This window comes from Felis catus, chromosome A3 (assembly GCF_018350175.1).
Source record: "Felis catus isolate Fca126 chromosome A3, F.catus_Fca126_mat1.0, whole genome shotgun sequence".
In the NCBI taxonomy this organism is placed as follows: Eukaryota; Metazoa; Chordata; class Mammalia; order Carnivora; family Felidae; genus Felis; species Felis catus.
This window is the reverse complement of record NC_058370.1, coordinates 23,569,953-23,594,373: the sequence shown is the minus strand read 5'-3', so window position 1 is coordinate 23,594,373 and position 24,421 is coordinate 23,569,953. Positions and strand designations below refer to the sequence as shown.

At 43.1% G+C, this 24,421-nt stretch overlaps 2 protein-coding genes across 4 annotated transcripts; one reads left to right on the top strand and one right to left on the bottom strand.

Moving 5' to 3' along the window:
* Nucleotides 1-397: 397 nt before the first annotated feature.
* On the bottom strand, nt 398-22,358 carry NFS1 (NFS1 cysteine desulfurase). Of its 3 annotated transcripts, none has more exons than XM_011280871.3 (13): nt 22,224-22,358; nt 21,467-21,576; nt 20,626-20,742; nt 19,733-19,816; nt 14,667-14,819; nt 10,672-10,765; nt 9,863-9,997; nt 5,727-5,884; nt 5,196-5,301; nt 5,035-5,116; nt 4,323-4,406; nt 3,688-3,777; nt 398-1,065 (listed from the first exon to the last, which is right to left on the bottom strand). In XM_011280871.3, exons 1-13 carry the CDS (start codon nt 22,318-22,320, stop codon nt 1,002-1,004), a joined length of 1,374 nt encoding a protein of 457 aa, XP_011279173.1. In that variant the 5' UTR covers nt 22,321-22,358; the 3' UTR covers nt 398-1,001. The 3 variants fall into 3 exon arrangements, with proteins under 3 accessions (XP_011279173.1, XP_019682144.1, XP_003983615.1); XM_019826585.2 differs by lacking the exon at nt 22,224-22,358 and adding an exon at nt 22,056-22,210; XM_003983566.4 differs by lacking the exon at nt 14,667-14,819.
* Nucleotides 22,344-23,975, top strand: ROMO1 (reactive oxygen species modulator 1). The gene is made up of 3 exons (XM_003983564.6): nt 22,344-22,483; nt 22,671-22,801; nt 23,783-23,975. Exons 2-3 carry the CDS (start codon nt 22,671-22,673, stop codon nt 23,889-23,891), a joined length of 240 nt encoding a protein of 79 aa, XP_003983613.1. The 5' UTR covers nt 22,344-22,483; the 3' UTR covers nt 23,892-23,975.
* Nucleotides 23,976-24,421: the final 446 nt, after the last annotated feature.

Below are 24,421 nucleotides of genomic sequence, written 5' to 3'. Positions count from 1 at the left end.
TCTCATTCATCTCTAGTTCTTTCATGGCTGGAAATCAGGTTTTTGCTTAAGTAACACTCCTTAAAAAAGGTTTCCTAGCATACCTAGCATAGTAGTTTCTCCCTGTTATTTCCTCTTACCATTATATTTCTTCTATAGCACCCATCACAATCAATAATAGCTTTATTTGTTTATTTTTTGTTTCTCTACTAGAATGAAAGCTCAATGAGGGCAGGGTCTTTTGGTCCAATACTCAGAAGAATGTTAGGCTCCTGACAGCCACTCAAATAACTGATGAATGAAGAGCTATACAAGCAGACAGTCATCTATGGAAATCAAGTGGAGTGGTAGTCTGCTCCATGATTCCCAAGCACAGCATGGAATTTTCCCTGAGACTTTCATAAAGTCACAAATTAAATAGAGGAAGGTTATTTTATTTCTCTAATCTGCAAATTAACAATTTTTAAAAAAGAAACATAAATTATTAGAAGAGTAGATGGAGGCATATAGATATTTTTAGCTTCATTAGGTCAAAAGAAATGAAGGACAAGAACAGGAGACAAGCCTTCTAAGAAACTTGCTGTTCAGTCTACAACATGAAGAGGTGGCCTTTGGGACCAAAAAAGAAATTAAATAGTTGATTATGCTTGCTCCTGAAGGAGTCAGTCTTGCTGAGCAGTAGTAAGCAACATTCAAAAGTCCACATAGATCACTGAGGCCCCTGAACAAAGAAACTTCTTCCAGTTCCTCTGGCTCTCCCCACCAAGAATATCCATTCACTGTAAGACCAGAGAAGGACTCCTGAAGAGAAATGTTGAGTGTTCTCCAACAAAGGAGCTGAGGCTCAGGAAAGATAGTTTTCTTGTTGTTTCTATCTTGGAGGTGGACAAATGCTGAAGTCAACTGGGCTACACCAATTGTGGTTTGAACATGAAGCGCCCACTGGGTGTAACAAGATACCCAGGTGAGCATGGGTTGATGAGGCAGAAGCCAGGTCAGCACAAAGTCAGAGGCCTACTCTTCTAGTGTTGTGTCCACTTAATGCTCTTGAGGTCAATGCCATCCTGTACCATCTCCCAGAGAGGGCTGCCAAAGAAAAGAGAAACTGAGTGAGTTAGGGCTTAGATAGGAAATAGCCAACATTGGTCTCTGACCCCTGAGCCCTGACTTGTCTCCATCTCTTCTTGTCTCTCCACTTCCTTGCCCTGACAGACCCAACATAGTGGTTAGCAAGTCTTTCCCAGCTCTCTCTAAATCCTTGTCAGCTCTAACATCTCCACAGCTGCCAGCAAACAATAACTGGGTACCCTAGGCTCAGCTCTAGTGGGGCCAAGCCAATGGCATCAGGTTGTGGCCACATTCAAGAAGCTCTCATCCCATTCATGAGAGACTATGGACACAGTCTCTCTGGTGGAACCAAGACCCTTAGGACCTGTGTAAGCAAGTTTCAGCCTCTCTATTCATCCCCACCACACATGGACCACTTTTCAATACTTCTTTCTGGGTTTTACTCTATTTCTCAGGTGGGGCTAGAGCTTAGCCTTAATTTATCTGGGTATATAGCACTCTTGTCCAATTCCTACCAGCCTCATCTTCCCAGAGTTTGACTGTGATTCCAATTCAAAAGTAACTCTTGGATCTTAGACCTGAGCATTCCATCTCATACAAGAACTACTGCTGAGAAATAACTACTAAGCTCTGATTCCCTTCAGCTTGAATGCCTTAGACAATATTCCCAGACCAGATATTACTTCAATGTATTTTGACCATGCAATGTGTGGTTTGTATTTCCCCAGTTACTTTTTTTCTATGCAATTTCATTCTGTTCTTGATTTATCCCTCTCCTTTACACCATGCATTCCCAGCATGCCTTTCTATGTATGACATTTTTCATGGCTCCTTAAAGTTAGCCACCTCCTTCCTGTCTTTTTTTTTTTAATGTTTATTTATTTTTGAGAGAGAGAGAGAGAGAGAGAGAGAGAGCGAGCGCACAAGTGGGGGAAGGGCAGAGAGAGAAGGAGACACAGAATCTGAAGCAGGCTCCAGGCTCTGAGCTGTCAGCACAGAGTCCGACGTGGGGCTTGAACTCATGAACCATGAGATCATGACCTGAGCCAAAGTCCAACACTTAACCAACTGAGCCACCCAAATGCCCCTGTCTTTTGTTTTTAGAGATCTCTTATTGTCATAGACTCACAAAATAAAGCTTTAGGGGTGCTTGGGTGTCTCAGCTGGTTAAGTGTCTGACTTGATTTTGGTTCAGGTCATGATCTCACAGTCGTGAGACTGAGCCCTACATAGGCTCCGCACTGAGCACGGAGCTGCTTGAGATTCTCTCCCTCTCTCCCTTTGCCCCTCTCCCCTCCTCGTGCTCTCTATCTCTAAAATAAAATAAATTAAAACAAAATAAAGCTTTAGCTGAAGGCTAATGAAACTAGGTTCAATTCAGTTTGTAAAGGTCACAAGGAATAGGGGGAAGATGCTGAAGCCACACAGATAAGAAGAATAAGGCTTTGCGGCATGGTCTAGTAGAAATGCCCTTTGAGTGTGCCAGAGTACCAAAAAATCAAGCCAAGAAGGAATCTTGAGCCTAAGAAAATTAAGGAAGCAGTAGATATTTAAGCAATACAACTAGACCCTGGGAAGGAAAATCGAGAGCCCAGAAAGGCCTCAGAAAGTTTGTCAAAGGAAGAAGAGTATATATCTGAACTTTCTCACTCTCAATAACTAGACCAAGAGAATCTTGAAAGTTGAATTTAACCAGGACAGAGCTCTGAAAAAATCCAGAGGCCTCAATGTCTCCAGGAAGAAGTGGAGCTCTATGGCTACTAAGGGAAGCCCTAGTGGCAGCTGGCTGACAAAGCATCTCTTGACCTTACTTATAAAGACTTCTACAAAGAACACTCTGAGTAGTAGTTCTTAATCTTTGAGAATTTGATGAAAACTATGGACTTTCTTTCAAAGAAAATGCACAACAAAACAACACTTAGCATACAATTTCAGGGCTATCATATACCTCCTGAAGTCTAGTCGCAGAACCCAAAGTAAGAATCTCTATCTTAAAGGGAGATTTTTTTCTAGTTAGTCTACAAATCCCTAATTTTGTATTGATATTGCTGCAATGACAACTATTAATACTATAATAATGAAAAACATCTGAATTTATGTAGTTGTTTAGTTTTTTTTTTTAATGTTTATTTATTTTGATAGAGAAAGGCACACACAGGAGTAGGGGCAGAAAGAGAGGGAGAGAGAGAATCCCAAGGAGGCTCCACACTAATAGTGCAAAGCCTGATGCAGGGCTGGATTCTCATGAACCACAAGATCATGACCTGAGCCTCAATCAAGATTCGGATGCTTAACCAACTGAACCATGCAGGCACCCCAGTTCTTTAGTTTTTAAAAGTACTTTGTCATATTCTGAAAACAAGTAGCCAAGGAGATTCACCTTCTTGCTTTATGGAACTTTTTTTTTTTCTAAGTAAGCTCTACACCCAACGTGGGGCTTGAACTCACAACCCCAAGATCAAGAGTCACATGTTCTACCAACTGAGCCAGCCAGCAGCCCCAATTTTGTGGAACTTCTAAATCCTAAGATCCATGTGTTCTCAAAGGCTGGTTTCTGTCAGTGTGAACACATAGCCTGAGAGCAAGAGAAGGGTCAGCACTTCAATTTCTTCCACAGGGTCTCTGGGGCATAGTGCATACCTCATTTCTCGAAGACGCTTCACATGGTGAATGCACTTTTCCACTGTATAGTCTACTTCCTCCTCTGTAGTGAAACGGCCAATGCCAAACCTGAAAAAAGGCATAAGAGAAGAGCTCCACATCTGAACTCTGGCACCAGGGTAAATTCATTCAGCAAATACTCAATGAAAATCTATTCCACAAAAAACATGGGAAAAGAACATGGTCAGAGTTTCTCAGAACAGGGTTTGTGGATCACCCATATTAGAGTCACCGAGACGTTTCCTATTTCTCTTCCGGTCCTAGTGAGTCAGAATCTCTGAGTGTGAGACTCAGAAATCTTCAACTTTCCTATATGCTAACTAACTTGGATGTAAATTAAAAAAATAAATAAAAGTCAAAAAATAAATAAATAAAAATAAATTATTACAAACTGAAAATAAATAAATAAATAAATAAATAAATAAATAAATAAATAAATCTTCAACTTTCACAAACTTCCAGAGGATACTCAATGAGCTCTGAGAATTGCTGCTCTAGGAACTTTCAAGAAGAATCAAGAAGGGATAAGAAAAACAAGTATGAGGAGACTATAACAGGAAGTGAAGAATACAAAAGAGGATGGTTTCATAAATGTTGCAGCTCAACCGACTGACCTGATAGAAGAGTGAGCTAAATCCTCATCAGTGCCAATTGCTCGAAGGACATAAGAGGGCTCCAGGGATGCAGACGTGCAGGCACTGAGAAGAGAGACAAGGAGTCTTGCTCAATTCATCATCAGCATCTGCTTTTAGCCACAAATCTCTCATCTTGCTCCCACCCCAGGTCCCTGAAGTCATTATATGGAGATACAAGAGACATTCTAATCTGGTAGAGCTAAAGGGCCCAATGCTGCCTGCATTTTCTGGGATGTGACCCTAGCTCCTCTGACCCTTCAGCATGGACACTCCCAAAGCATGACAGAGCATGATACCACATAAACTGGGACTGACAACCACAGGCAGCAGAGAACCAGGTGCTCACTCTCCTATGGTTGAACACACCATCAGTACCAGCCTAGATGGCAGCTAAACCCTTGGTGGCCTTTGGAACATCCTTCAATTCTGGGGTTCTGCAACAGAACTGCTAGTATAACATTAGGTCAGATGCATGCATCTCCTGGGACCACAAAAGGCACAAAGTCCTACCCCAGGAAGCCCTCCTAAGATCACAAACTTCAGCGAGTGCCAAGCCAGCTAAAACACAGGCACTTACAAGATGACCAGGAGCTCTTGTGCCTGACATCTCCACACTAGGAAGCCTAATAATGTCTTATACCACTTAGAGGCCAGGCTGATGAATCCTTCCTGTCTATCCAGTCCAACTCACCTCCCCGAGGATAAGGCAACATCCTTGAGTGCCATCAGCAGACTCTCCCCTTCCACGTATGCAAAGGAGAGGTTGATACAGCCTGGAGAGAGAATCACTGTGAGAGGAGTTGCAAAGTCTCAGGCTCTTCCAGAATGGAGATAGAAAGGGCATGTCCATACCTGGGTAATGGTGCTCAGGGTCCCCATTCATCACCACATCGGGAAGGCTATTCATTATTTTCTTTGTCAGTCGCTCTGCTAACTTTGAGATCCACTTATGGTCATACTGAGGAGCAGGCAAGGGAGGACTAAGCATAGTGACCATTAGCAGTTCAGAAATACACAAGACAAGGAGTCCTATTCCAGTGCCCAGAAGTGACTATGCATCAGACCCACCTATCATCCTTTGTTACTCATGGAGACCACTGTATCCCCAGCACTGAGCACAGCACCTGGCATGCAAAGGTGCTCAATAACTGCACACATGGTTCCAATAAGCTATCAATAAGTGAGCCAATAATTTCTGAAAAGGCCTGGATTTTGGAGCCCATAACACCTCCCTCCGAACAAGATGTCAGCAGCACTGGGACAAGGATGGATTTCTTAAACCTCCTCTTCCGGCAGAAGTCTGACTCAGTTGTGCTGAGAACCCTCTAAGTGGAGACCCAGCACAGGGGAAGAAGTTGAGGAAGGGAACTGCTCTCCCCATACCTCCATCTCTTGCTGTGCCACCTCACATGCGGCCCCCAGGCCCACCACCAAGGGTGTGGGCACTGTCCCAGACCGCATACCCCGCTCCTGCCCCCCTCCACTCTGCAGGGCCTCCACACGTACACGGGGTCGGCGGCGAATGTAGATGGCACCAACCCCTGGGAAACAAAGTTTGTTACAAAAGAGAAAAAAAGAAAAAGGCAGATGAAACAAAATCTCACTTTCAAAAGCGGTCAAAATATTCTTTCAACTTTTCCATAAGCTTGAAATTTTTCAAAATAAAAAAAGTTGGAGGAAAAGGAGAAATAGAAGTAAAAGCATGATATTTATCAAAATTATTTATTTTTTTTTTATTTTTTTTCAACGTTTATTTATTTTTGGGACAGAGAGAGACAGAGCATGAACGGGGGAGGGGCAGAGAGAGAGGGAGACACAGAATTGGAAACAGGCTCCAGGCTCTGAGCCATCAGCCCAGAGCCCAACGCGGGGCTCGAACTCGCGGACCGCGAGATCGTGACCTGGCTGAAGTCGGACGCTTAACCGACTGCGCCACCCAGGCGCCCCCAAAATTATTTAACATCATGAGATAACTACCAGGAGTCATGACCGAATGGTTTCAAGTAGCTCCCTATGCATGTCTGAAATAACATCATGAAATACAGCATTAGTCATAATAGCAAAATACCAGAAACAACTCACATATTCATCATCGAGGCAATGGGCAAATAAATTATGATACCGTCAACACAATGGATTACAAAGTTGGTATATAAAACAAAAAGGAAGCTCCTTTTGTATTGCCACTTTAAAATCTCCAAGATACACTGTTGGAAAACTGGTGAAATCTGAATAAAATTTGTACTTTACTTAAAAAAAGGGGGGGGGGGTTGGTGCCTGGGTGGCTCAGTTGGTTAAGCATCTGACTCATGATTTTGGCTCAGGTCATGATCTCAGGGTTCATGAGTTCGTGCCCCATGTTGGGCTCCACACTGACAGCACAGAGCCTGCTTGGAATTCTCTCTCTCCCTCTCTCTGCCCCTCCCTAGCATGCTTGCTCGTTCGCTCTCTCACTCTCTTTCAAAACAAATAAGTAAATAAACATTTAAAAAATAATTAGGTGGAAAAAAAGGAAGAAATAGAACAATGAGTATAATAAGCTATTTTCTGAGTAAAAACAGAGGAGGAGGAGGGGGAAAATACATATATATATATATATATATATATATATATATATATATATATATATATATATATACACATACACATATCCTTGTAAATGCATAGAATAATCCTAGAAAAATATTCAAAAAATAGCTTCCCCAGAGGAGAACTACATGAGTGGTAGACAGAAGTGAGAGACTTTCTGGCTTTGTACTTTTTTGTAGCTTTTGAATTTAGAACTTTGTAAATATACTACCTTGTCTAAATAGAATAAAATTGTTAAAAAGCAGGTGGGGGCATGGCTGGCTCAGTCAGTGGAGCATGCGAGTCTCGATCTAGGGGATGTTCAAATTTGAGCCCATGCTGAGTATACAGAGTACTTAAAAATAAAATCTTAAAAAAAAAGAAAAAAACTTTGAGGAAAATACAGGGATAGATCAGAATAGAATTAAAAATTAGTACAATCTCCCAGTGTATCAAAGCTTAAAAATTTATGTAACTTAAGGGGCACCTGGGTAGCTCAGTTGGTTAAACATCCAACTTCGGCTCAAGTCATGATCTCCTGGTTTGTGGGTTTGAGCCCTGCATCAGGCTCTCTGCTGTCAGCATAGAGCCCACTTTGGATCTCCTGTTCCCCTCTCTCTCTGCCCCTCCCCTGCGCATGCATGCTATCTCAAAAATAAATAGACATTAAAAAAATGTATATAACTTAATAGCCATCAAACCCACTTACAGGAATTTCATGCCAAATATGAGCATGAATGTGCAAAGATACTCACAAAGTAGTCAAAGGTTTTAAACAGAGTGGCCATTCGGTAAAGTTCATCTTCTTCCACAAAGAACAATTCCTTAGGCAGAGATTGTAGGTACTATCAAAACTAAGGCAGTACTTCCCAAATTTATTACCAAGAACCCTAGTTTTGAAATAACTTATGTAACAAATGATACTTAATCAAGAAATATTTCATTTCCTCATCAAATTCAAATATCCTTACTATGTGAATCTCTGTGGTTCCCAAATTCAGAGAGCATATGCACAGACCCCTGTCTGCACAGTGAAGGACATAATGTTATCTAAATCAACTGAGTCCCCTTCTTTCTGAAAGCATAAGTTTGGGTAATGAGAGACCTCTACACATTTAATTGCTGATCAGAGCTTCTGCTCAATTGGTTTTGTCAAAATAGATACATCTACAATAAAAGCCAATAAAGGCAACTATTGGCTATCTATTTTAATAAAAGATAGAATGCCTGTTATACTTTTTATTACTTTTTATAATGTTTATTTCTTTTTGAGAGAGAGAGAATGAGTGTGCACATATGCACAAGCAGGGGAGGGGCAGAGAAAGGGGAAGTGGACACAGGGTCTGAAGCAGGCTCTGCGCTTACAGCAGTGAGCCCCATGCAGGGCTAGAACTCACAAACCGTGAAATCACGGCCTGAGCCAAAGCTGGATGCTCAACATGCCCCAACCTGTTGTGCTTTTAAAATAATAGCTCATAAGGCGACTGGGTGGCTCAGTCGGTTGAGCGCCCAACTAACTCTTGATTTCCTCACAAGTCATGACCTCATGAGGTCATGATCTCAGGAGCCCACTAAGGCTGGGTGCTGACAGAAGGGAGCCTGCTTGGGATTCTCTATCTGCCCCTCTCCCACTCCTGTGCAAGCTCATTCACAAGCTCTCGCTCTCTCTCTCTCTCTCTCTCTCAAAATAAATAAACTTAAAAAATAAATAAATAATAGCTCACAAGGGACGCACGGGTGGCTCAGTTGGTTAAGTGTCCGACTTCGGCTTAGGTCATGATCTCAGTTTGTGAGTTTGAGCCCCATGTCGGGCTCTGTGCTGACAACTCAGAGCCTGGAGCCTGCTTCGGATTCTGTGTCTCCCTCTCGCTCTGCCCCTCCCCCGCTCATGCTCGCTCTCAAAAAATAAATAAACGTTAAAAAAAAATTTTTTTTCAATAATAGCTCACAAAAACACTCTTTATAACTTCTGGGAACCTTGAAAAGAAGGTATCTTACATACTTCCAGGAGCTATCACAGCTTTTCCTCAGGGTGTGCAGCTCAGGGTGTACACAGAATGTGCACCAGCATTATCAACCCCCATAGGCCCTCACCCCAGAGACAGAGGAGTTGTTGTTTGTTTTTATGGCTACCTCCATAAAATAGAAAACAAAAGTCTCTTCCCAAAGATTGGAGTGACAAGACAGAATTCTAGCTAGGAAACATTCCTAGGCCAATAGGACCAAAGGAAACACACTCTTGAGAGGCTAACAGGAATACAGACTATTAAATCTAGGAATAAACACCAAGAGGGGCGCCTGGGTGGCTCAGTCAGCTGAGTGTCCGACTTTGGCTCAGGTCATGATCTTGTGGTTTGTGAGTTTGAGCCCAGCGTCAGGCTCTGTGCTGACAGCTCAGAGCCTGGAGCCTACTTCAGATTTTGTGTCTCCCTCTCTCTCTGCCCCTCCCCGGCTCTCTCTCTCCCTCTCTCTCTTAAAAATAAACAAACATTAAAAAAAAATAAAAAATAAAAAAAGTAATAAATACCAAGAGATATAAAAGTGCAATCTTCCTCAGGCTACAGAAACACATAGGGAATAAAGGACTCAAAGAACATTGCTATCACAGTGGGGAAGACAAGACAGCTGGACTTATTTAGCTTAATTTAATATGACAAAACCCTTTGTTCCTCAACCAAATTAAACTACTTGCCTTCTAAGGATTTTCTAAAGAGACCATGCAACGATAGACTGCTATACACAGTTAGCTGCAAGAGTCTACAAATAGGCAAGCATTCTTGGTTATTGTTAAAGGACACTTGCATTAGCAATTCTGCATTCTGCATTCTGCAAAGCACTATGAATGTACAACTTCCTCTGACAGCAATGGTAATTCCAAATGAGTTCAAGGAACATCTATCTAGGGTTTTAATAGGAGGTCTGAGCAAAGGAACTCAAGGAGGGGCTGGTACCTTTGGGACCATAGATTTTATGACCACTGATGCTCATGAGATCAATTTTCATGTCATTGACGTCAAGTGGGATTTTTCCAACAGCCTGGGCTGCATCGGTATGGAAATATACCCTTCTGGAACTGCAAATCTGTCCTGAGGAAACAACAAAGGGGAAATCATAGCACAATGCTGGGAAGTCACCTGGCAGTGATCCAACAATGTACCATGAATTCTAAAGCAAAACTGCATCTGGCATTAGCCTCTAGCCGTATAGTAAATAACTTCTCTCTTTCTCTTCCTCTCTCTTTCCCTCTCTCCCTCTCACTCTGTCATTCTCAGCTAGCTTCCTTGATTAAATAATGGCAAGTACAAATCACCAAATCAAAACATGCCCGATATCCTGATGCATAAAACTCTTCCTACCTTGTTAACACTGGTCTTTCAATACATCAAATTGACTTTTACATCCTTTTTAATTTCCAGGAAGCAAAGATTAGCAGCTCTTTTCCTAATGTGTCCTAGGAGTTACAGTGAGTCTCTGACTCTAAGTGAGCACAATAACAAGATGTTCTAAAGTAACAAAGGTGAAAGAGGAAGAGAAAAAAACGGTAGTGTTTTGTTTCGGCACCAACTGCAGTTAAATGAAAAGAACATAAAGGATACTAGACCTGGATTCAAATACTGGCTATGCCACATACAATAGGTCTTTAAACAAGGAACTGAAACTCCCTTTCCCTTGATCTCCCTCCCACTCCCAGGAGACCACTCCTGCTCCTCAGATGGATCCCAGTGGTGGGCAAGCATCAAGGTCCACCCAAGATACTCACCTATTTCTGCAATGGGCTGCTTCACTCCAATCTCATTGTTCACAGTCATGACTGAGACCAGGCTGGTATCTGGCTGGATGGCAGCCTCTAGTTCCTAAGAGTATCAGGAGCAAGAAGACTATGTAGTACCAACAAAATCCTCCCTAACTCAGAACACGGGCAAGCTCAGTCTTAAAACGGGGCCTTTTACTAAACACCTATCAGAGTGGTTAAAAAAAAAAAAAAATAGTGACAACACAATGCTGGCAAGGATTCAAAGAAACTACATCATTGAAACACTTGGTTATTACTACTAATACAAACGTAAAATGATACAGCCATACCGGAAAACAGTCTGGCAGTTTTTGCCTCTTATAAAACTAAACATGAGGGGCGCCTGGGTGGCGCAGTCGGTTAAGCGTCTGACTTCAGCCAGGTCACGATCTCGCGGTCCGGGAGTTCGAGCCCCGCGTCGGGCTCTGTGCTGATGATGGCTCAGAGCCTGGAGCCTGTTTCCGATTCTGTGTCTCCCTCTCTCTCTGCCCCTCCCCCGTTCATGCTCTGTCTCTCTCTGTCCCAAAAATAAATAAACGTTGAAAAAAAAAAAATTAAAAAAAAAAAACAAAAAAAAAACTAAACATGAGATTACCTATGATGTAGTAATTGCACTGTTGCGCATTTATCTCAGGGAAATGAAAACAGATTCACACGAAAAACCTATACATAAATGTTCATACCAGCTTTCGGCATAACAGCCAAAACCCAGAAACAACCCAGATGTCCTTCAATGGGTGACTGGCTAAACAAACTGGTGCCTCCATACCACGGAATACGACTAACTGATAGAAAGGAACAAACTACTGAGACACGTAACAAACTAAATGGCTTGCGAGACTTACCCTAAGTGAAAAAAGCCAGTCCTGAAAGGTTACATACTTTTTGATTCCATTTATGTAACATTATTGAAATGACAAATTAAAGAAATGCAGATCAAATTAGTGGTTTTAACAGAACATGAAGCATCACTGCAGTGAGGAAACTGTAATTTGACAGTGATGGTAGTTACACAAACCTACACATGACGAATAAGCACAAGTGAAACTGGGGAAATGAGAACAAGATTGGCAGACTCTATCCAAGTCATTACCCTGTGTGAGAAATAAGGGAGATGATTCATTTTCAGAAATACCAAATAAAAGTTCTGCTATCTAATTAACAATAGGATTACAACACACTGGAAATATATGAAACCCACCCCTCCACAATGGAGTCCCAAACCTTTAGACACTTCACTTTCTGGTTCTTCTTCCCCTCTCTGCTTCGTGGGCTTATTTTTGCGGGCTTTGCAATGAGTATGCACCAAAGAACAAAGGGAGGAGGGACTGAAAGTCTCTGCGTCACCTCAGGGAATGTACATTTGTTGCAACCAGACTACTTTTTGCCTTACGTGTGCATAGGCAATGTCCAGATAAGGCAGTAACCTCTGTAGTATTCAGCCAATGAGGAACCAGGGGAGGGACTTGCATGCTAGGAGATAAATTGTCTGCTGTAACTGCCCTAAGTATGACTGTCCATCAGATACCCGCTCTTGGAAGAACACTGATAAAAGCCTCACATCACTGTGCTCTGAGTCTCTGCATCCCTCCTTTGATAGAGTCGATGGGCTTATTTTTCACACCTGGTTGGATACTGGATTATACTTTTGCAAGATATTATCATGGGGGAAACTGGGTAAAGGGTACATGAGATCTCATTGTATTATTTCTTAAAACCACATGTGAATCTACAATTATTTAAAAAGTTTAGGGGCAATACCTGTGTCCTTCTCTACCCTGGGAGTGGAGCCTGCTTAAGATTCTCTCTCTCCCTTTCCTTCTGTCATTACCTTCCACCCCTCTCTCTCTCTCAAATAAATAAATAAGTAAGTAAGTAAGTAAGTAAGTAAGTAAATAAATAAATAAATAAATAAATAAATAAATAAAAATAGCCTGGGTGGCTCAGCCATCTGAGCATCTGGCTCTGTATTTCAGCTGAGGTCATGATCCCAGAATTGTGGGATCAAGCCCCACATCAGACTCTGTGCTGAGGGTGGAACCTACTTGAGATTCTCTCTCTCCCTTTGCCCCTCTTCCCCATTTGTGCTCTATCTCTCTAAAAAAAAAAAATAATAACAAAAACTATCTTTATTAAAAATTACAAGTTTAATTAAAAAAGGGACAGCCTTTCCTATGTAAGGTGGTCAGAGTAAGCTGCAAACAACTAAAGTAAGTAGCAAAAAACAAGGTTACTGGTAACAGTACTGAGGCAGGGACCTCATCTGACTAAAATGTTATCTTAAAGGAATTATTAATCAGCCTACCAACATCCTGCTTTCCCTGACACTGGTCTAATAGAAGTTCTCAATGTCATGTTTCTCTGTTTCTTGTTTGCTTCCTTCATAGCAGTTATCCCAATTTGTAATTATTTCATTTGTTTCTATGTTAACTGTACTCTTCACTAGAATGTAAGCTCCCTGAAGGCAGGGACTGAGCTTGTCTTGTTAATCCTTGTGTCCCTAGTGCCAGACGCTAAGGCATAATAAATACTATGAGGTGGAAAAAGACACATGTGAAGTATTATGAGAAATAAAAAGGCAGAAAAAAAGTGCTCCTAGCATTCAAGAGACTTAATCTAGTGGAGAGATAGGCATAAACATACAACAGAGCACAGAAGTAAAAAGCCATAAAGGAATTTAAGGAATTTGGAAAAAAACAAAACAAAACATATTTAAAGGGGTTGGAGCATCCAAAAAGACTTCAGCAAAGAAGTGAGCTTGAGCTAACTTTTTTAAAAGAGGGAGAAAATTAAGGTATGTGCAAAGAAAAGGACAACAGATCAAAGGTGAGGGGATATGTGAGAACAGGCCCACAGCAGGACTGACCAGGGCATATCAGGGAGTTGTGCAGGCAGTGTGGCTGAAGTGGAGGGTTGTATGAAGGGTGCAGTGGTCATCAATACTGAAACAGTAGGTTAGAACCAACATGTCTATTCTGAGACCAGTATTACCCTGATATCAAAACCAGACAAAGATATCACACAACTACAGATCAATATCCCTAATGAATATAGATATACAAAAATCTTTAACAAAATACTAGGAAACCAAATCCAGCAACCTATCAATGTATACACCATATTAATAGAGAAAAAAAAAACATATGACTACCTCAATAAGCACCAAAAAACCTCATAAAACCAAAATGCTTTCATGATAACAACACCAACAATAACAAAATCAAAAAACTTGGAAGAGAACTTCTTCAGTCTAACAAAGGACATTTATGCAAGAGCAACTATGAAAAATCCAAAGTTAACATCATATTTATGGGCAAAGCTTTCATCCAAGATCAGGAGCAAAACAGGGTGTCTGTTCTCACCACTTCTATTCAACTTTGTACTAGTAGGTTTTGCCAGGGCAACTGGGCACGAAGAAAAAAAGGCATCCAGGTTGGCAACAAAGAAATGAAACTATCTCTACTTGCATATGACAGGACCCTGTCCACAAACTGTATCTTAGGATTTGACTAAGGATGCTGGTATCCAAAATCTGGTGGACAAGATGCATGAACTCACTACCCAAAATGTACATATAAGGATATGGGCCACAAAGGGAAATATTCTTCACAAAAACTACAGCTCTTCTTTAGAGGGATGAGAAACTAAGTACAGGGAAGGAGGAGGCCAGAGCTTTGCCATGGTGAGTGTTGAGTCCCTGGCATCCTGCACAGACACCCAGTAGTCCTCATATAAACCAGGAAGCACTGACAAAGCTGAGAAACAAATCCTCCAGAGAAAAGGAAGACAATACACACTCAAGGGGAAACATATGCTCAGTTTCTCTCCCAGGCCTATTTCTCTAAGTTCCCCCTCACCATTAGGTCTAGTCCTTCAAGCTCTGACTGAGGCTAAAAACACAAATTTACAGGCTGAAACCAAGCCCCTCCTATGTTGCCCCTTCTGCCAGTAGCCACTCCTACCTTCAGGTCGATGATCCCACTCTTCTTCACCGGGAGGTATGTGACCTGAAAGCCCTCAGCTTCCAGTGAACGGCAGGAGTCCAAGACACATTTGTGCTCTGTCTGAGTGGTGATCAAGTGTTTTTTCCGTGACCTATAGAACCTGGCCACCCCCTAGAGATTGGTGGTGGTGAAACGAAGGAGAATATGCTCAGAGAGACAGCAAGCACTTCAATCCCACTTGAAAGAAAAAGTAGGCAAGGGTTCTGTGCTCCAACATTAACTCTGTGACACCAAGTATATATCCTACAATTCAACTTAATTCTGACACTAACTACCCTAAGTTAGTGCAAACCCCACAGATGAAGGGACTCACGTCCACAAGACTAACCCCACTTCAGATGTCAACCACAAGGCCCAGGTGTCACAAGCCACTCCCCAGGACTTTTGCCCAGCTGGCTACAAATTCAGGAGTTCCCACAGCCCCCTAAGGTTCAATAATTCACCAGAATGACTCCCAGAACTCACTGAAAGCACTACACTATTAGAGTTTTATTATAAAGGATATAATTCAGGAACAGACAAACGGAAGAGATGCATAGGCGAGGTCTGAGGAGGGGAAGGGCACAAAGTTTCCATGCCCTGTCTTTGTAAATCCAGGCATGCCACCTGCCCAGCACATCCATGAGTTCACCAACCTGGAAGATCCTCCGAGCCTTATTGTCCAGAGTTTTTATGGGGGTTTTGTTACAGAGACATGACTGATTAAATCACTGGCCACAGGACTGAACTCAATCTCGAGTCCCCCTCTCTTGCCCTGAGGGAAGTAGAGCTGAAAGTTCCAATCCTCTAATCACATGCTTTGTCCTTCTTGAGTGGCAGCCTGTCCTTTGCAACTAAGGGGCCACCATGAGTCACTTCGTTACTATAACGTTAGATTATGGTCCAAAGGGGTTTGTAATAAATAACAAAAGACATTTCTATTATTCAGGAAACTCCAAGGATTTTTGAGGCTCTGTGCCAGGAACAGAACAAAGACCAAATATATTTATTATACCACAGGTAGAAAATATACCACAGGTTGGGGCACCTGGGTGGCTCAGTCAGTTAAGCGTCCAACTTCAGCTCAGGTCATGATCTCATGGTCCATGAGTTCGAGCCCCGTGTTGGGCTCTGTGCTGTCAGTTCAGAGCCTGGAGCTTGTTTCAGATTATGTGTCTCCCTCTCTCTCTGCCCCTCTCCCACTCATGCTCTATCAAAAAATGAATAAACGTTAAAAAAAATTAAAAAAAGAAAATATACCCCTGGTAGATTTCCTCGCATCCCAGGAAAAAGCCCCTCTCTTTATTTCTACTTAAATAGCAAAACATGCAAATATGTTGATACTGATACCCAAAGCTGTCAGTGTAAAAGTGAAACTCATGAACTCATTCCTTGCTAATGGCAGTATTTATGCTACAATCTTTTCAGAAAATCATTTAGAAAGATGTCTTAAAAGCTGTATTCACACTCTTTAACTGTGATTCCTCTTTTGGAAATTTACCTTAGGGGAATATTTCAAAAGACAGATCAAGCCATAAAGATGAAATATGTTCTCATATTTACAATCTTTAAAAAAATGGAAAAATTAAACACATCCAACAATAAAGTAGTGAATAGTAAACTATGATAACACAACTCTATGAAAAAGAATGTAGTTATATCAAAAATTATGGAGTTTGAAATGGAAGAACATAGGATATGTTATCAATAGTTACAAAAGAATAGGGGTGCTTGGGAGGCTCAGTTGGTTGTCAGACTCTTGACTTTGGTTCAGGTCATGATCTCATGGTTCATTAGATGGAGCCCCACATCGGGCTCTGTGCTGAGATTCTCTCTCCCTCTTTCTCTCTCTCTGCCCCTCACTCACTTGCACATGCTCACTCTCTCTCACAAACTAAATATTTTTTAAAAATGGTTACAGAAGAGGGCACCTGGGTGGCTTAGTCGGTTAAGCATCTGATTTTGGCTCAGGTCATGATCTCACAGTCCATGAGTTCACGCCCCACATCAGGCTCTATGCTGACAGCTTGGGGCCTGGAGCCTGCTTCAAATTCTGTGTCTCCCTCTCTCTCTGCCCCTCCCCCGCTTGCACTCTGTCTTTCAAAAATAAATAAACATTAAAAAATAAATTTTTAAAAGAGCATAAAAGCTCAATTTGAAAAAAAAAAGCTCAATTTGTTTAAAAAAATGGTTACAGAAGAATAAATATGGCATGCTACAGTTTGTGAAAATATTAAAATTACATATGTATGGATAATGATTAAATTATTAAATATTAAAATACAATATACGTATGTATAATTCTTTTTCTTGGAACAATACTAAACAGAATTAGTTTAGAATTAACTTTGCAGAACAGGATTCAGGGCCAGAATAAGAGGGAAAGAAGAGGAAGACTTACACTTTTTTTTAATTATTATTTCTTTGTAAATTATTTTCTAATGTTTATTTGTTTTTCAGACACAGAGAGAGAGAATCCTAAGCAGGCTCCATGCTCAGCACAGAACCCAACAGGCGCTCAATCCCAACCTAAGCTGAAATCAAGAGTTGCAGATGCTTAAGTGACTGAGCCGCCCAGGCTCTAGATACTTTATGTTAAACTTTTCTATAGGGTTAAAAAATCTCATCACATATACACTGATTACCTTTATTTTTATTTTTTTAAGATGTATTTATTTACTTATTTTACCTCCACATCCAATGTGGGGCTTGAACTCATGACCCCACGATCAAGAGTTGCATGCTCTAAGGACTGAGCCAGCCAGGGGCATCCCTGCACAGATTACCTTTAAAAGTTAAGGAGAGGCCCGTGGGTGGTTCAGTCAGTTGAGTGCCCATCTGACTTTGGCTCAGGTCATGATTTCACAGGTCATGGATTCGAGCTCTGTGTCAGGCTCTATGCTGACAGTTTGGAGCCTGGAGCCTGCTTCAGATTCTGGGTCTCCCTCTCCCTCTCTCTGTCCCTCCCCAGCTTGTGCTCTCTCTCAAAAATAAATAAACAAACATTAAAAAAAAAGTGAAAGGAGGGGTGCCTAGTGGCTCAGTTGGTTAAGTGTCCGACTTTGGCTCAGGTCATGATCTCACATTTCATGAGTTCAAATCCCGCATTGGGCTCTGTGCAGACAGCCCAGAGCAGGGAGCCTGCTTTGGATTCTGTGTGTGTGTGTGTCTCTCTCTCGGCCCCTCCCCTGCTCGCACTCTGTCTCTCTCTCTCTCTCAAAAATAAATTAAAAAACACTTAAAAATTTTTAAAAAGGAGTTAAAGGAAATAAAATGTGCAACCCCATTACCCCCACAAGCTTATAGAATACTACCTTAAAAGCAGAATATAAAACTAATTAGGCCAAAATTATAACTACATGAAAACTATGTTCTTGAGGATAAGGAACATAAAAAGGAAAACATTTAAAAGTTCCCCACCTCCTTCACTCTCTCCTATCTGTTACCTACAGTGTCAAATCCTCTGTCTAAACAGACAGACAGAATAGTCTCCTATTCAGGAGACTAAGGGGAAAACTCACAACTATTCTTAGCAATCCCTCACCTCTAGGTTTGGGAACAGCAGAGACTTTCAAAGCAAACATTTTCAAAGTTTTAAAAAATATTTCCCATTCCAGAAATCATCCCCATTTTTGGAAGGATCTCCACTTTGGGTCTGGTTTCTCTATTCCAAAGGAAGGACACCTTCCTGCTAACGGAATCAGGCAGAGTACTGATGACTCTGGAGCCTGTCCCAGGCCTCCTACACCCAATCTAAGCTCAGAAAAACCAATACTGGCAGCACAGTTGAGAGATAAAGGTGAGAAGTGGGGGAGACAGTTGAACCTACAGTAGCCCACACTTTCTCAGAGCCTTGGTATTTACACAAGTGGTCCTGGCAACCAAGCCCAGTCCAATATGATTAAGTTATATGAAACACCAGCATGACTACTGAGAGTTGAATTTTACTTTTGTTAGCACCACAAACCCAAGGATAGAGTGACTGATCTCAGAATGGGTGATGAATGAAGAGACCTCTTTTAGACAACAGGCTTGAGCAATAGAAACCTGATCCAGGCAAAAGGACCCATCGTGACCACCTGGCTGAATACAGACAGGCCCATTAGGCGACCCACCTTGAAATATCCATAGGCCCTAACTAACAAAAGGGCTACTTCCAACAACGCATAGTTACCAAAAAAGGGAAAATTGCATAAGCGCCCCTAGCTCCTCACCTTCCCCCTTTAAAAACAGCCCCCACCCACTGCCTCCTTCTATCTCCTTTGTTCTGACTTGGGTGAATCCTTTCACTGCCTATGCCACCAGCTTCCATGGATTGGTTCCCCATCACCACATATTGGGGGACCCATCTGATTGGGAGAGACACCACAATGAAGTGAATGCCTGCAGAGGCATAGCAACCAGTACTTCAAGATGGGAGCATCTAAATAAACAGGAGGGACACCTGGCTGGCTCAGTCAGTGAGGCATGCAATTTTTGATCTCAGGGTTGTAAGTTCGAGCCCCACATTGGGTGTAGAGATTATTTAAAAATAAAATCTAAGAAAGGTAGGAAGGGAGGGAGGGAAGAGAACTGTTGCAAACAGATCTCATTAGAAAAAAAAGGGAAGGCTGAGAGGAAGGCAGCCCTCAAATCACATATGTAAGGGTGTAGCTGGTAACCAGAAGCAGAGAAGCACTCCCAACTGCAAGTGGATGCTGGACTTCTCTGTGACTAAATCAGAAGGATGGGGAAAAAGTCTGAGTCACCATTATCTACTCCCTGAAGTAGCTGCCATCCAAAACACCAGTGGTCAATGGCTAAAGAGCCACCTCCTTTCATGCCCAACTATCTCAATGAACTCAGTTCAACAGAAGCAAAGACTTAGATGGAGTAGATCACAAAGGGTTGAAGGAAGCAACAAATCAGAAAGAGCACATGTTTGTGTCTTTTATTCACAATAAGATAGGCATGGGTGGCTGGGAAATACACATACGAGTCCAGATGATGGAGGGACACCATCTCCCAAGTCAGGAAAGCCCAGATATGCCCTCTGGTTCTCTTACCTTAACTGCTATGTTGTTAGATTCAGTAGCGCCACTGGTGAAAATGATCTCACGAGGATCAGCCCCAATCAGAGATGCTACTTGCTGCAAACCAAGAAACAGAGATAAATAACACCAGTTTCCCAGGCAAGAATGCAACTGCAGACACAACTGGGACAGAGCTCTGGATCAAAAAGTATGCCACTACATTCTATCAACTGTCCAAGAAGCTCTGCACCCTCTAGGGTCAGAAAAGGGATAGATTCAGTTACATCCCAGATCTGAGGCTCTTTTCACATCTGATAAAAAATGATAATAGGGGTGCCTGGGTGGCTTAGTGGGTTAAGCTTCCAACTCTTGACTTCAGCTCAGATCCTGATCTCGTGGTTGTGGGATCAAGGCCCGAGTCGGGCTCCACACTGAGCAGGGAGCCTGCTTTGGATTCTCTGTCTCTTTCTCTGCCCCTCCTCCACTCATGCACAGGCTCTCTTTCTCTCTCTCAAAGATAGATAAACTTTAAAAAACACAAAATAATAATAATATTGATTTCTTAAAAATAACTTGTTGAGCTCCTAGTATGTATAAGCATTGTGGCATTGTGTTAATAAACACATCACCAGCAAGATCTCATTTAACCACACAATAATCCTAACAAGCAGGAACTATTACAATCTCCACTTCGACGTGAGGAAATTGAGGTTTACAGAAATTAGATAAAATTCCAAAGATCATTTAGTTAGGAAAAATAAAAACTAATAAAATGCTTTCAGAGGGACTCCAAGGGCCTGCTCGCTAAATCTCCTCCAGAAAGAGCCCCAAACCACTTCCACCTCCACCCAGAGTTACCAAGGAAATGCCTCCCACAGTCCACTGAACCTCTGACATCAGAATCTCTTAGAGTCTTCTATACCAACCTGGCGAGCACGTTCCATGGCTGCCTCACTCTCCCAGCCATAAGCATGTGTCCGGGAGTGTGGGTTTCCATAGTAGTTGACGAGGTAAGGGAGCATGGCATCCAACACCCGAGGGTCCTGAGCACAACAGAATATATCAGTGTCCTTGAGTCCATAGGTAACTCAAGCCCCACTCCATCCCCTCAGACTTGCCCAACCTACCTCAACACACTCCCAACCCTTCAGACACTGCTTAGACAAAGCCTCATTCTTCTATCCCCTTAGGTACTAAACAAACATCAGCCTAACATACTCCCACTCTCAACCCATCTTAAATCATTCACCAGATGATTCTTCTACCATCTCCTCAGGTAATCTACAAACATTGCCTTGTCCTGATAGATGTTTCTGCATGTTTCCATTCCTGCCAGGCAATGTGATCTACAAGGGCCAGGACATGACAAGAGTCCACATGTTGATGAAACCTTCCATTAATATCGAAGTGCTTATCATGTGCCAGGCTCTGTTTAAAGGGCTGCTTTATGTCTTTTAACCCACGTAATACTTGCCCAAATTCACACAGTTATTAGTAAGTGGCAATCCAGCTAATTCCAGAGCCTATGCATTTAACTACTACCAAAGTGCCTACATTGAAGTGATCTCACCAAGGTCAATAGCTGGTAAGTAGCAGAGCCATTTTTAGTGGATTACAAATTAAGCCTCCTGACTCCCGGCTCATTGCTTTTCCCAACACACACTTCTCAATGTCTCCCACTTCTGCAGGATCCAGTCATTTATGTGCATTGTCACTTCTGCAACATGTTATAAATAGCCTTGGGGAAAGCTGCCCCTCTATCCTTACCAGAGGAGTTGTAGCTTGGACGTCCATATACAGAGGTCGCAGCACTGACTCCACCTCCAGAGCAGTGGCTGTATCTGAGGGAACAGCGGACTGGGGGGCATTATCTACAACTGACCAAAAAAAAAAAAAAAAAAAAAAAAAAAGAAAAAGAAAAAAAGGTATGAAGTGGCCAAGCGTGGAAGAACCCAACTATGGCCACAGGGTATCCAAAACAGCAGGTGAACGTTGGATGTAGGTGAGATAAGCTAAAAGGATGCTGGGGTTGAATCTCAATGGAAAAGGAAACAAAACATCAGCGACCTTAAACAAACTGTAAAAGGAGGTAAGGGAGAGAGACCATGTTTTTGGAAGGGGATGCTGGGTCAATATTCGAATTGCCTGGTTGGGAGGGGGGAGGGTTCGAAAAGGGCAAAGCCATTTAGAAGGGGTGTGGAGATGGAGTAGCTACGATCCCCTTCAAAGATGACTGGCTGGACGACTAGCATCTCCAAAAGTCGTGCAGGAGAGATCTGAAGGCCGACCGAGCCTCCAAGCCTCCGAGGGCCTGTGGGGCAGAATCTGAAGGGTGACGCGGAGAAGTCAACCGTACTGAGGGCCGGCCTGAGAAAGTTTCAGGGGTGCAGCGAGGAAGCAGGGTCAGGGGGTCCGGGCAGCGGACGGAAGACGGAGATTCGGTAATATTCCGGTGCGTCGCCACGCCAAGGGGGAAAGTCCGCGCTGGTAGGGAGGGTGGCGGTGAGTGGGGCCCGGAGCGTACCGCGCAGGCGCAGCCCCCGAGCGGGCGCCTCGGACCTGGGTCCCGGAGCGGCCCGCACAGCCGCGGCCGCCCGCCTCCAAGCGGTTCGCAGCAGCATGGTCCCGCTAGCAGAGCCCCCCGCCCGAAGCAGCGGCACTACTCTGCCACACGCTCCCGGAAGTTCTGCCTCGCGCCCCGGAAGCAATTCCTCAGGCCGCGGGCGTGCTCCGCCTCGCGTTTGGTGTGAGACGTAGAACTGAGCGACCGAAGCCGCGAACGAGGTGAGGTGGGGGCACAGCGGCGCGGGGACCCTAACGCTAAGAGGGTGATGGAGTCGGGTTACGCGCTTATTTTCCTCCCTGGACTTCCCCGAACCCTTGGATCCGCTCCCCACCCCGCCTCCTCCAGCCCCCGCTCGACTCGGGCTGGCGGCTAGGCCCACACTCCCTTAACCCTCGAACCCCGCAGATGCCGGTGGCCGTGGGGCCCTACGGACAGTCTCAGCCGAGCTGCTTCGACCGCGTGAAGATGGGCTTTGTGATGGGCTGCGCAGTGGGCATGGCGGCTGGGGCGCTCTTCGGCACCTTTTCCTGTCTCAGGTGAGGGGCGAGGGCGGTGATCTATGGGCAGAACTACGGGACCTTTTCGTCCCGCGCCACTTGGCTTGCAGCCTGGATAGAATCTACTTCGTTTCAGTTCCCTCGCTTTTAATGAGTGAGACTGATTTCCTATCCACCTTCAGTCTGGATGGAAAGGTTGGAAGCCTTGGCGCTAGAGAATATGAGCTCTCAAACTGAAAGTCTCTTTACTCCTTCTGTAACCTTAAGCAAATTGGAGTCTGGGTTACTTAAGTGTAGAATGAGGTCAGTAACATCTACTTCATGGAGTTGTAAGGATCAAATCAGAGCACACTTCGCACAGAATGTAGCACATATTAAGTGCTCAATAAATGGTTGTTACTACTGTTGCTGCCGTTATTTCTAGTTCTGCATAGTGAAACTTATTGAGAGCAATTTTACTGTACTGGAAACAGGATATAGATACGAAGCAGATAAACTCTACACCCTGAATGTCATTTTCACATGTAATAGAGACTATTATTTCCATTTTTCCACATTGTAAATTACCATTTACTGAGCACTGTTCTAAATGTTGAATGTGTTATCAACAATCCTATGAACCTTTTGATCACCATCTTACAGTTGACATAGCCTGTAAATTGCAGAGCTGGGACATAAACACGTCTGACCCCACAATCATTGCTTTAATGCCAGGAGACCATCAGAGTCAAATGTCTTTATATATACCAGAAAAAAAACTAGTTTCTCTAGGTACTTTGCCTCAGCTGCCTCCCCAAAACCGAAGTCTGGTCATAATACTATTCATCAGAAAAGCCCCAGAGACCAAGATGCATGCTTTTTTTGCTAGTCATTACCCATCTCAGGTGGAAAGAGATAACGTCCTGCCAGACTTCAAGAGGGCTTGATTTACTACTCAAGTAATTTGGGAAAGGGCAGTTAATGCCATTTCTTGTATTTTTTGTTCCTGGTTTGCCGCATCTTGGTTTCCTCTTCTCTTAGGATTGGAATGCGGGGCCGGGAGCTGATGGGCGGCATCGGGAAAACCATGATGCAGAGTGGAGGCACCTTTGGCACGTTCATGGCCATTGGGATGGGCATCCGATGTTAATCAGGGCAATGGTTGTCCACTACAGCTACTCCTTCCCATCAGTGCCAGCTCATGTACTATAATAAAAGAAATCTTTGAGTAGTGTTTTTTCTTCTGACTTGCCTATATTCAGCTTAGAGCTTCTAAAGTGGGCCAATGAGTAGGTTGCATGTTTTTCAAATCCTGTTAATCCAAAATTACAAAAATTTTCCATACATGAACTATCCATAGATTCTAGTAAACTCTTGTTATTCAGCCTCATAAGGTTGATGTTACTGTCACCATTTGAAAGGTTAAAAACTAAGTCCAGATTTCCTCAAGGTCACACTGCAAAAGGTAGTGTTAACTCAAGTCTCATTTCCAAAGCTATGTTCATTCAAAAATTGTCCTTCGGGGCACCTGGGTGGCTCAGTCTGAGTGTCCCGACTTCAGCTCAGGTCATGATCTCATAGCTTGTGAGTTCGAGCCCCGCGTTGGGCTCTGTGCTGACAGCTCAGAGCCTGGAGCTTGCTTCGGATTCTGTGTCTCCCTCTCTGCCCCTAACCCACTTG